General features: G+C 42.4%; 1 protein-coding gene across 3 annotated transcripts in view; it reads right to left on the minus strand.

Annotated features, from left to right (window-relative positions):
- Positions 1-12,968, minus strand: part of rims1b (regulating synaptic membrane exocytosis 1b) — a 67,567-nt gene that overhangs the window by 10,909 nt on the left and 43,690 nt on the right. For all 3 annotated transcript variants that reach the window (XM_030095067.1, XM_030095070.1, XM_030095069.1), the window contains 8 exons: positions 11,049-11,179; positions 10,787-10,958; positions 6,864-7,017; positions 6,592-6,648; positions 4,296-4,449; positions 3,531-3,647; positions 3,123-3,185; positions 2,178-2,255 (listed from right to left, as the gene is read on the minus strand). In XM_030095067.1, the coding sequence (XP_029950927.1) occupies positions 2,178-2,255; positions 3,123-3,185; positions 3,531-3,647; positions 4,296-4,449; positions 6,592-6,648; positions 6,864-7,017; positions 10,787-10,958; positions 11,049-11,179 (926 nt within the window). The remainder of the gene's footprint in view (positions 1-2,177; positions 2,256-3,122; positions 3,186-3,530; positions 3,648-4,295; positions 4,450-6,591; positions 6,649-6,863; positions 7,018-10,786; positions 10,959-11,048; positions 11,180-12,968) is intronic.

The following is a 12,968-nucleotide window of genomic DNA, read 5'->3' on the forward strand; positions in this document are numbered from 1 at the left end:
AAAAAGGGTAACAGCGTATTTCAATAGATTCTCTAACTTGTTTTCTCTCATTTCTATTGGTTTCAACTATTATTCCTTTTTTTTTGGTAGACTGAATGAGTTTAATAGTTTGATTTTTTTTTTCCTCAATATTTTGGCTTTTTATGCTAAATTTCATTTTTATTTAATATGTTTTAATTATAAATATTTTTAATCTTTATCTTTAACTTCATCTAATTTAGCCACAAAAATCTAGATTATGTTTTCTCTCTTAAAGCTTTTTTCCAATGAAAAAACTTTATTTTTGAACACATTTCATCATTTGTAATTCAAGTTTTATTATCATTTTGTATTTCAACTGAGTTACTAAAACGTTTTTGAGAATGGCTCCTAAGGTGGAACTTTTTGAAAAAGGTTCAACTCTGAAATGGGGAAAAGCACAACTTAGTACTTTCAACCTGTGCATGGCACTGTGCACGGTCATAGTATATAGCTCTTAAAAACAGTGGCGGACTCCAGATTTTCATGACTCCCAGATTAGTTGAGAGTCACAATAGTGGAAATTTGATTTCATCATCTGTCCACAGAAATGTCCCATGATCACTAGTTTTAAAGTTCACAGCGTAATTTCCTCCATGTGCATGTGTTTGAGGTTTCATTAGAAAATCATTCAACAGCACACACTAGTGGCCCACCAAGAAAACAACACCATTTTCAGCATTTTGGTCATTTCCGTGTAAACGGACATTTTCAAAATGCTAAACTTTTCTGAAACTGACAGGCAACAATGATGTGTTTTTAACTGAAATGTTTTATAGACTAGTCATCACCAATGTACTTTAAGATTACACGATTCTTCAAGATAATACAAAATTCCTGGAATACATATTTTGAAATTTATTCTTTCCCATCAATTAACAGATCGCTCGTGTTTAAAATGAATTGAGCATTTTTTTTCCTTCCTTAGAAAAAAAAACATGAAAACATTTTTTGAAAAATCTTTTCTCCCCTAAATCACTCCTGATGACTCATTGAGAAAAAAACGTCTTAAAAACGTAAATTGAAGAGGTTTTTTTTTTTTCTTTCTCCTGTTTTTACATTCCTGATTTTGCTCAAGTGGAATATTTCAGAATATTGTTGGTCAGAGAATCAACCAGAAAATTATCTACATTCAGCCTCTGACTTCATTATGTAAGAGAATGGACACACACACACTCACACACACACATTTCTATATGGAGAGATTACGAGTAATGCTGATTACGTAACACAATCTACAGATCTAAAGCCGCTGAGGCGGCACGTGGCGAGCAGAGCGAGCTCCAGTGGATCTGCAACATTTCGAGGAGTCCCATTAAAAGGATTAAGGCAGAGCACAGAGAAATGGAGGAAAGATGTGATGATGTGATGACGAATGAGTGATGGAGGCGTCTTTTCAAGAAGCGGCACAACGGAGAAAGGAGGAGAACATCATCAGGATCCTCTGATGAAGGTCAACATCTGATACACCCATTAAAGGACGACGACTGTGATTTCCTCAAACATGTTATAGCTCATCAACCACAGCCCACAGATTCTTTGCAGATTGATATATTTTAAGGTTTGAACAAATTTCTGTATTGAATCTCTGTAAAATTGTTTCTTTTAAAAATCATCTTAAAACAACTTGAAAGATAATTTAACATCAGTCCAAAGCTGACCCCTCGCAGATCTTTCAGGTCCTTATTTCAGGTGTTCCTGTAAATATACAGCTGATTCCATCACTGTGTTTGAGCCGATGTGATTCACAGTTGACGAGCTACAACGGACTCTCAGCACGTCCTTTAATTCAGTGGTCCCCAAACTTTGATTCTCTGCCTCAAAGAAAAACTATGGGCTTTCTATCTCACCTCTGATTGGTCAAAAACAAAAATTAAAAAGAAGCTAACTTACAAAAGTGTGAATGTGGGCAAGTTTCCTGAGCTGCTCTAGATTTGAATGAACCAGCGGGTCGCGGGCCTCATGTTGGGAACCACTGCCTCACTCATGTAAGGAAAATCAACATGTCCTGAAGCAGCACAACGGTACACTGAAAACACACACACTCCAAGAACAGTGAGCACAGCAGGTCTGCTGCAACCACACGGCGGTGGATGTGGGGTTGGGGGTGGATTTTGGGGCGGCGGGGGGTACAAAAGCGTTTCACACTGAACGCTTACCTGTAAATGTCTTTATGGATACCGTTTACTAAGAGGGGCATTTTGGGGGGCAGTGTGTTGTTGTATCTAGCTACGCCTCTGGTTGTACGAGTAGAAATCATGCACGTCACAGAAAACAGAAAAACAAAAGTAGAAAAAAAAAATATTTTTAAAACAGCGGTGACAGAAAACATCCATAAGAATGAATGAGAAGAAACAATCACAAAAAAGCCTTGTGTTCTGTCAGGGTGAGGGCTGTAATCCCCACGTGGTCTGTGTATTTTACTTCTGTGCCAGAGAGTAAGGAGAAGTGGTGTTAATTGAAGTAGAAGTGGTATTAATTGAAGTAGTAGCAGTGTTTACTGAAGTACAAGTAGTGTTAATTGATGTAGACGGGGTGTTAATTGAAGTTGAAGAGGTGGTAATATAAGTATAAGAGGTGGTAATTGAAGTAGAAATGTATGGTAATTGATGTAGACGGGATGATAATTGAAGTGGAAATATTGTTAATTGGAGCAGAAGTGGCAGTAATTGAACTACAAGTGGTGGTAATTGAAGTAGAAATGTATGGTAATTGAAAAGAAGTTGTACTAATTGAAGCTGAAGTGGTTGTAGTTGAAGTAGAAATGGCAGTAATTGAAGTAGAAATGTTGTTAATTGAAATAGAAGTGGTATTAATTGAAGTGGAAATGTATGGTAATTGAAATAGAAGTAGTGTTAATTGAAGTAGAAGCGTCTAGAAGTGAAGCAGAAATGATGGTCCCCAGTCTTCAGCATAAAGCATGGGCAGGAGTGTGTGTGTGTGTGTGTGCTCATGCAGGTGCTGAAGAAGCAGACATGGTGTAAAGATCATCACCATTCCTCAGCAGTGTGTTCAGATGTGACAGGATGGAGGATGGAGATGAGGAGACCTCTCAAAACAAAGCTGAACTGCTCCTGTTGTTGTTGTTTTCATGGTTTCTTTACCTGTTTGTGTGCAGGCACTCGGCACTCCCGCCGCGGACACACCTGTGCATCTCCAGGACCTCACTGTCATTGCCAATGACGATGTGTGAACAAATAAAAAAGTACAAACACAACAGAAGAGGATGGAAACTCAGACAGGCAGAGTGAGTTCATGAATGACAGAAAACAGACTGAGCTGCAGCACAGACTCAACATGCTGCGTCACACTGTTAGTCTGCAAAGAATTTACATTACACAAGCTAAATTACAACCAAAAACACTAAATGCTGACAGATTAGCTTCAAAGAGGCTTACAAATACTTTGTCAGAATATGAGCAGATTTAATGTGTAATTACTGCTTAATGCACCACTGAGAATTCACCTGCCCCACGCTGCCCCTCCCCCACAGATGCCCCGGAGCGGGTTACCTGTCCTCAGAGTACTCGTAGTCTGAGTCTCCGGAGCGCTGGTGCTCCAGGTGCGACTCGTGGTAGCGGGACGGAGAGTGGGAGTGCTGGCGGTTTTGGTGAATCTCATCCAAACTCCTGAAAGGAAGCAAGTATTCCTGAATACATTAACCGAGAAGCGAAAAGCTGCATGAATGACAGGTGCAAAGAATTATAGTGAAAAAGCCTATCAGGATCCTAAATGCTGCTCGTTAGATAGTGGGAATGTTTAACCCTTACTTCAAACCTCATGATTACAGTCTGTAAAGGATCAACATCGTATGCCACTGTACTCTCTGTATGCCCTCTCTTTCTAACCTCTGTTTTGAATGGCATTTCATTTTTTACTATATTTTTTAAGGATATTTTTACAACAATGAGAGAAAACGCACATTGCATTTTCATTGTGTAGTGTTGCACTGCCACCGCGCCAATAAAGACTGACTGACAAACTAATCTCTCATAATTAAATCCAAAATGTTAAAGTCTGATATTTTAAACTTTATGACAGTGAAAGCCATATTTAACCTCATAAATCAAGAAAACCCAATATACAATGCCTACAAATATTGCATTGTTCTATGCAGATATGTGCAGGTCTGTACAGGTGAATGCGGTATTTTCAGGTGTGTGTCGGTGTATGCAGATGTGTGTAGGTCTGTATCAGCGTGTGCAGGTATATTCAGTTGTGTGTAGATGTATGCAGATGTGTGCAGGTATATTCAGGTGTATGCACTTGCTGCTCACCTCTGCATGGGTACATAAGCAGGACGGGATCGAGCCCTGCAGGAGTCCTCCCTGTGCGGAGACACGGAGCGCGAGCGGTGCTGGACCGGACGCTGCTGCTCCGGCACCGCCAGCGTACTGCCCCGCTCTCTGTCCCTGGAGTTACGCTCTGCACCTGAACACACACACACACACACACACGGAGCATTAACATGTCTGTTGGGGTGGGCGCTCGCTGGGTGCTGTGTTCTGCTCACTACCATCACAGATGCCATTGACTCTCCTCCGGCCTGTAGAACATCTCTGCAGGATGTTTTACAGGAGACAACCAGCCTGCAGGCGGTGGTCAAGTGAGCTCGCTGACTGTTTCTGCAGCGCTTCAGTCAGACCTGCTGGGACGAGATATGCATCTCCCACAGCGGATTCGAACCCCCGCAGGGCGGAGATGACAGATCAGACATCCACAGCTACATAAAGTACAGCACACATGAGCCGCACCATGCAGAACATGGACTCAGAGAACCTGTCGTCGCCTGATTCTGATATTTAACTCCTAAATGAGATATAAGGCCCTAAGAGTTCCACAGTTATGGATGGTGCTTGAATTCTGGGTGTTATATAAGGTGACAAGTGTGATGCTTGAAATGAAAAAAAATACTTTTATAGATCATGTGATTCAAATATGTGTCACATCACACTTTGTCACATATCTGCTGCCTTTCGATGCAGCTGATGAATATTTAGTTTCCATGGTTAGAAACTCTAGATAAGCTAACCAAAGATGATTCCAATTAAAAGAACGCTTCAGAGGAAAGAGCTAAAATGTCTTTAACCACTAAAATAGAGCTAAAATACTCAAATGAAAAAAATAAAAGTACAGCAAGTGCGGAAAATACTATAAAACAGGTAAAACAACTTCTAGTCCAGTTAAAATGTCCAAATCAGCACAGACCTAAAAACATAAGCAGTTTTTAAATTTGCTCCCTAAATTTAATGAATACAGAATAAACAGAATAACTCACTTAAGGCCCTTTCACACTGGCCAAAAAACCCGTTTAAACCCGCTAATTAATCGGCTCCTCATGGCAGTGTGAAAGGGTTCACTCTGCATTAGACCCGGGTCTTTCAACCCTGCAATCGACGCGGGTTTTTAGCGGGTCGCTACTATCGGCTTTTTAGTGGGAGGGGCGAAAGGGAGTGTGGAAGGCAGACGCGAGTCGACGCGGTGACTTACGTGATGACGTCGACGCAGCGTGGCTACGTTAGCGCGCTGGTTATTGTTTCTGGACACAGCGTGAGTTTTACTTCGTCAGGATGACCCAGTATTGGCAAGATAGCGAGACCAGAGAGCTCCTCTGGATCCGTAGGGAAGAGGAGATTTGTCTACAGGTAACGGGGACTGAGCTCTAGTCCATTGTTTACTTTTGCTTTGCGCCGTCGCGCTGATGATGTCATCAACGCGGGACACTATCAGCGCGGGAAAACGCAGCGACGCGGCTCGCCAGCAGGCGGGTCTGCAGGCAGTGTGAAAGGACTCAAAAGGCGATTATTAGCGGGTCAAAAACACGGGTTGACCCGCTAGTTGCAGTGTGAAAGGGGTATTAGTGGTGTGCGTTCTATTGATTCATTTTTGAAAATACAAACTGAACTGGACTTATCCAGAAGTAGAAACAGCTGGTCTCTCCAGGACTGAGAGAGACAGCAGCTCTGCAACGGAGACAATGTGGGCGATTTGTTGACAGTAATCTGCACAGCACTGCTGTGTTCTCCTGTTTTACACTGATTAATTGGTTTGAGGTGACCAAAATCACAATGTCCTTTGTGCCCAATTTGTTTGTGAGCAACCAGACGTGCATCAGTGTTTGAAAACGAAGGAAGAGATGATAGAAATGTGAGCACCAGCTCCATGTTTGACTGACAGGAACTGAAGCTCCAGCAGAAACAGACACACAACTAAGCAGTTGTCGCGGATCGGCTGGCCGGGAAGTGAAAAATGAAATCACAACACTGAATTAGCCCTGCAGACGGTCGGTGTTCCCTCAGTGCAGGGCGGCCAGAAGCATGCAGGACAGGAGCAGTGAGGCTCTGCGGCCCGACAGCCGAACATGCAGTCGGTGCTTCGGTGTTTATACGGCCCAGCAGAGGAAGAGGAGCCGTCCTTCCCCGCCGTCTCAGGAGTGAGTCCGCTCGTGACTCAGCAAGAAATGAATCTCTTCCAGTTTAATTGGATCAGACGCAGGAAGGAGGCTCTGTCACCCAGTGCTGGACTCCTACAGGCTACCACAAGGAGAAACTCAGGAACATGCCCCCCACCCACCTTTATCCACAACTACCAAATCATCATCAAACTCTGTATCAATGATGCGAAGGCATCCTGCGAACACACACACACACACACACACACACACACACACACACACACACACACACACGTATAAAACACACACATACAGGACAGAGTGAGGTCCAGAGGCTCATCGGAGACAGAGAAAGAGAGAGCTGAGTAAAGGAGAGGTTAGCGACCGCTCGCTCAGACATGCGGCAGGTTCAGTGACATAGGGTTGGTGGTGCGTTCAGGGACCCACGTACTCTGCAACTTCTTGCTGGGGCTGTCTCCGTGGACGTGTCTGCGCGGGAGGTACGGCGAGGGCTGGGGCAGCGGTATGGAGGACACGTCGTGCGTCTGCAGTTTGTACCAGTGGGGGATGTCGTCCAACAGCGCCGTCTCCAGCTCGATGAGGATCTGAGAGGAGGACAGAGGAGGGAAAAGGCGCTGTCACACACTGATCACACACTGTTGTGTGTGTTGTTTTGGCTGATATATATTAAAAAATGTAATTGAATCAAACATTAATACAGACGTTTTATCATCACACCTGGAAGAAAATGTAGCAATATCAACCACAAGGAAATATCAGGTAACTTTATTTTAAAAACACACACACACACACACACACGCACACACACACGTGCGTCTCAAAATAGTAACTGCTGTGTAGAGATTTAAATTTAACTTTAAAATCCATCTAAAAACAGAAAGATGAAAATCTTGGCATCGATCTGCACAGCAGCCTTGAGCACAGCACAGCAGGGTGCGCGCGCGCGCGCGTGCGTGCGTGTGTGTGTGTGTGTGTGTGTGTGTGTGTGTAAGAGAGAGAGAGAGAGACAGAGAGAGACACTAGATGGTTGCGAAACTAGGAAAAATGAGTTTTCAGTTCATTGATACACTCTGCTTAAACTCTTTCTGATGGACCTTTTCAACCGTTTCTGGCAGCTTCCAGATGTGATCACATCTGGAGAGGAAACAGTGTCTTTACTGACCGTAGAGGAGAAGCAGGTGCGTTTGAGACACAAGTCACTAGTTGGTCTTCAAGTACATGGTACATTTTTAACATATTCGGTTGAACTCAAACATATCTTCTGTTTCTTTCGCACATGTCCATGCACAACTTCAGACCACACAAAGTAAAATACATTTGTGCACATGGTCGTGCACCACCATGATTGAAAAGGATCAGGAAGAAAAAAATCTTATGATATCTACCCTTTTCTTAAACACACAAATAGATGTTCTGTCAGCCAATTATTTTACAATCAATACTCCACAACACACAAAATCACTCACAATCCATATAATAGCCATCATTCATCATCATTCATTCATACTCTCTAAATATTCGGTTTTGAAACTTTTTTTTTGAATAAACGGTATTTAAAGACATCTTCAGCTCTGTTTTAGATTCCTTAATCTGACACCATATATAAAGATGCTCATCTGCTTTAAAGCGGACCTATTATGCTATTTTTCAGTCATGTCTTATAGGTCACAGAAGCCCAAAAACATAGTATATAAGTTTGTTTGCCCCAAATTCATCCTATGTTTGGAGTTTGAGCGGTCTAAAAAGTGGCTCTGAGGAGCCCTCTTCCGAACAGCCTGATTTTCATAGTCTACTTTCCTTGATGCACTTGAACGCATCTGGCCACTACCACGCTCTCACACGGTGGGGGCACAGTCAGAAGCACAACCCCTCGACTGTTTCAGCTTAAGTTTCAGTTTCATTTTCAAAAATGTGGTGTAGCAAGACAAGGAGGAAAAAGACAATTTTCAAATCTGAATGTCTTAATGAGGCTACGGCAACACCTATCCGGGGGCCCCCCAAAGGCTGGATCCTCTTCTGAGTGGGGTGGGGGGGTGGGAGGGGGGTGTTCTCTTGTTGAGGTAGACAAAAGTATGATTTCAGAATCGCGTGTTTGAGTGTATATTTCCTTAAAAGTGGAGTGCGCAACTGAGGGAGGTGACTGAATTTTTCACTTCTGGGGGATCATACAGAGGCTCTGCGAGGTAATATGACTGTAAAGACACCTTGTTAAAGTGAATTTTGCATAATATGACTCCTTTAAGTTGTTCTTGCAAATTGATGCTTAAAATGAAGTTAAAATTAAAATCTTAAAATCTTAAAATGATTCCTTCTATTGTCCTAATCTTCTGAAGTAAAAAACAACTTCTGCAAACATTCTGGTAACACTTGTTGCTTTGTACATCACTAACAGTACGCTTAACTCCGCTACAAAAGTTTGACTTGACTTCAATTCTCAACTCTCACGCATTGAACATAAGACACATATTTCAGCCCATTCACACGCCACACCTGACATTTCTCACCCAAATAAACAGTAACTGTTGCATTAACAGGGTCCACATTCAATCTCAGCCTCCAACGAGGCATGTCTAACTGGAGCATCTTCTCCTGGGGGAACATCATAAAACTCATTCCGATCATTTTGGACAACCACGCAGTCGTAACTGTTGTTCCACTTCATCCTGTAGCAGAGCCAGAGTGGGGGCAAGGGGGCGGTCGCTCCAGGGCCCACAAGGTTGTAGGGCCCTGTTTCATGTGATGTGTTCACATTTACTCGGAAATAAATTATTAGAATAAAATGTGCAGTGTGTGCGAGAAGGTATACACATATGATTGAGGGCTCCAATTTGCCAATTCTTACATTACGACTGTCCATGAATGCATCAGAGCTGTAAGCCAGCGCTGACTGGCTGTGCGGCATGAATGAGTTTTTTCTTTTGCACTTGATCTGAACTCTTTGGAGGGAAGTTAAACAGTATGCTAAACTCTATGCTAGCCGCTAGCGGTACTACCCAAAACCTAACATCGGAGCCACTGGTGAGTCAGTGAAACCTTCAAAAATAATATCTTTATCAGAATGCTGTGGTCTTAAACACCTGGCTATTTGAATGTGCCTTGTGTTGCTCTCAACTATAAGAGACTGCCGAGTCTATTTTTTTCTAATTTACGTGAATTCCAAAAGATATAGATAGCTGTGTTTATATCTATCTGAATAGATTGTGAATTTTTAGAACAGCTGTGTTCATTTTATATTTAAGCTGCTTCAAAGATGATACAGATTTAGCCAGTGAGTTTTTAATCTGAGTTTTCAGCACCATGGACAGCGGACGCTCTGAGATTGTCAGCTGTCAGGTGACATTTGTTTGTGTGTGTGTGTGTGTGTGTGTGGGGGGGGGGGTGCCTATGTGTATTTTTTCTTCAGAACAACTTTGTGAATTGGTTTGTTTTGTGACTTTATTCTGCTTTCTGAGGCATATAGGTTTGCTTGGCTCAATAAAAGTGAGCATTAGTGTGTTGTTTGATTTGACAGTCGCATGATGTATTGTTTGAATGGTAAAATTACTATCATAAGGGCCCATCGAGAATGCTCCGCCCCCTCTGTACTGAGACCCACGCTCCTCCTCTGACTTCATCCATCCCTCATCTACAATTAAAGATTTGTGTTGTTAACATAGTCTTGTGAGTAGTTTTGATTGTGCCAGTGTGGCTGTGACCTATTGAAGGGTCAGGTGCTTTCAAAATGTGAGCAAAACTTAAAATCAGCTATATTGAAAGTGTCTCATATCGGAATTCTTCTAATTTGAAATGACATCCAAGCAATTGATACAACTGTGAAGGTCCAACCACAAAGGGAAGAGAAATCATGTGTTTTTGTAACTTTATTTGACATTTTCAGGCATATTCAATCTTACTGTGTTAACAAAGAGACATTTTCACCAAAATAAGTAGTTTTAACAAGCCTCTTAAAAACACATACAAGTTAATCATCTTGCCAAACCTGAAAGATCATGAACTCTGGCATTATATCCTGATCGGAAGGTTGTTTTTTTTCTTTTCTCATCTCCCACGCTAGTCTCTGCACTTGTGCTCGCTCTCATCTGATATCACAGTCAGTCATAACACGGCAACACAGTCGGCCTACATAAATCGCCGGACAAGCTAAAAGCACCCATTACTCGGCCGAGAGAGGCTGACGGACAATGGCAACTGGCCCGAGAAAAAAAAAAAAAAAAAAAGCATAGCTTAAGCGGGCTTCCGTTGTCACGGGAGGATAAAGTTTCATGACTTTTGTTGCAAAGCTCAGAATGACCTCTCACCCCTTCTGACCTCTGTCCTAAATCAGTTGCTGTGCTCCTCTGACAGATCACCCACCTCTCCCAGGAACTCGCTCTCCTCCTCCTGCACTCGGGGCTGGTCCCACACCGTGATCTCCAACATCCGCTCCCTGAAGTCTCGCCGGTGGACGTGGGAGTAGAAGAAGGTCTGGTTCCACTTGGGCTCGGCGCTCTTCTTCACGGTTTTGGTACGTCGCTTGCTCTTATCGCTGTGGATGGAAAACATGCAGCTTACAGGAAATTGTTTCTCAAAGAGAAAGCGGAACGAGACGGTGACAGGAACACTCCGAGGAGCTGACCTCCGATCGGGGAGGAAGTACATCTTGACGTAGGGGTTTCGAGGTCGTCCATCAGGTCGGGTCGGCAGGTCTATGGCTTGAAGGACGGTAACGATCAACTGATGACCCACTTTGTCATACCACAGCTTGACCTGGAAAGAAGATGAAGGTCAGCCCCGGCCTGGACCCCGCTCGCCTTCCTCCGAGGCTGCTTCTTTTTTTTTTATATGCATTTTATTGGGTTTTTCCAAAAACAAAACATTTTTTAAAGTTACATTGACATAATCCACACAAACTGACATTTGAAAAAAAGGAGCCAATAAAAACAATAAAATAAAAATTAAGGGGAAACAAAGAAAACGAAAGGAAAAAAAAAATTGAATAGAACTCTAATTGAACTTGTAGCTGAACCAGGGTGAAAGATCGAGTCCATACAGCAGTGTCCATCTCTCCTCATACTGTTGCCCAATCAACAGATAGTTGCACACATATATTTAGTTACAGATTACCCCACAGTACACATGTATATCTGTGTGCTCACATTCGTTTGTTCGTTGAGTAATAATCTCTCATCCTTCTTTTCTACAGGGGTTGAAATCTGATTGTTATCAGTATTCTCGCTCACATTAATAATCAAAAGTAATACTCTGTTAACAATATCCTGACCCAAATCAGTTAAACCAGCTCTTACACAAAATCTGGTCGATCCTGCCTAATGTAGTCTAACCAATTTTTCCAGATTTTTTTAAATTTGTCCATTTCCGATCTCACCGATGCAGTTAGCTTTTCCATGTTATAAATACCCAACATTATCGCTATCCACTCTTGTACTTCTGGCACCTGTACATCTCGGTATTTCCTGGTGATTGCCTTTTTACAAGCCAAAAGCATTATTCTCAGAATTTTGAATTCTTCACTTGTCTTTAAATTTAAATTTACATTTTTTATTTCCCCTAGATACAATACTTTGAAATCCAACGGAATCTTAATTTTAAGAACTTCATCTATAATTGTTTTCAATTCTATCCAGTAAGGCTTTATTAATGGGCATCCCCAGAAAATATGAAAGTGACCAGCTTTATCTGCCCCACAGGACCTCCAACGTTTGGTATCCTCAAACTTCCTCTGTGCAGGGGTCAGAAAGAACCTCACAGTGTTCTTCCAGCCAAACTCCCTCCAGGAAGAAGAGTTTGTGGTTTTCCACTGGTATTCGTTTATTTCTCTCCATTCCTCTCCAGTCAGCTCTATTTCTGCTTCCCTCTCCCATCTTTCTTTTACATATTCAGTACTATCGGCTTTTAGGCCCTCCAAGACAGTGTACAATTTTGAAATTGCTTTTTGAGTATTTGAGATCTATAAGCTTCAATCATAATTTTAATCATGCTTGACCATGACTCTTCTGTATTAGCTTTTTTCATTTCTTGCTCTAAATCAGGGGTCACCAACCCTGTTCCTGGAGAGCCCCTATCCAGCATGTTTTCCTTCTTTCCCTGTTTCAACACACCTGCTGGCATCAACAGGCTCGTTACTGGGCTTTGCTCTTTGCTTGGTGATTAGAGAATAAATAGATTCAGGTGTGTTGAAGCGGGGAGAGAACTAAAACATGTTGGATAGGGGCTCTCCAGGAACAGGGTTGGTGACCCCTGCTCTAAATAAATGGTAAATGGTAAATGGACTACACTTATATAGCGCTTTTTCATCTGCATTAGCAGAGACCAAAGCGCTTTACACTGCAGGATCACATTCACCCATTCACACACACATTCACACGCCGGTGGAGGCGGCTGCCATGCAAGGCGCTCAGTCCATCCACCGTGACACAAATAGTGTTGCAGCTGTAAATATCTGTGAAAATCTTGATTCCCAAGGCCAAAATTGTCCTTAATTTCTTGAAATCCCATTACTGCATTATTTTTAATGATTTCCCAATGCAGCTTTGGA

The sequence above is a fragment of the Salarias fasciatus genome, chromosome 6, assembly GCF_902148845.1.
Source record: "Salarias fasciatus chromosome 6, fSalaFa1.1, whole genome shotgun sequence".
In the NCBI taxonomy this organism is placed as follows: domain Eukaryota; kingdom Metazoa; phylum Chordata; class Actinopteri; order Blenniiformes; family Blenniidae; genus Salarias; species Salarias fasciatus.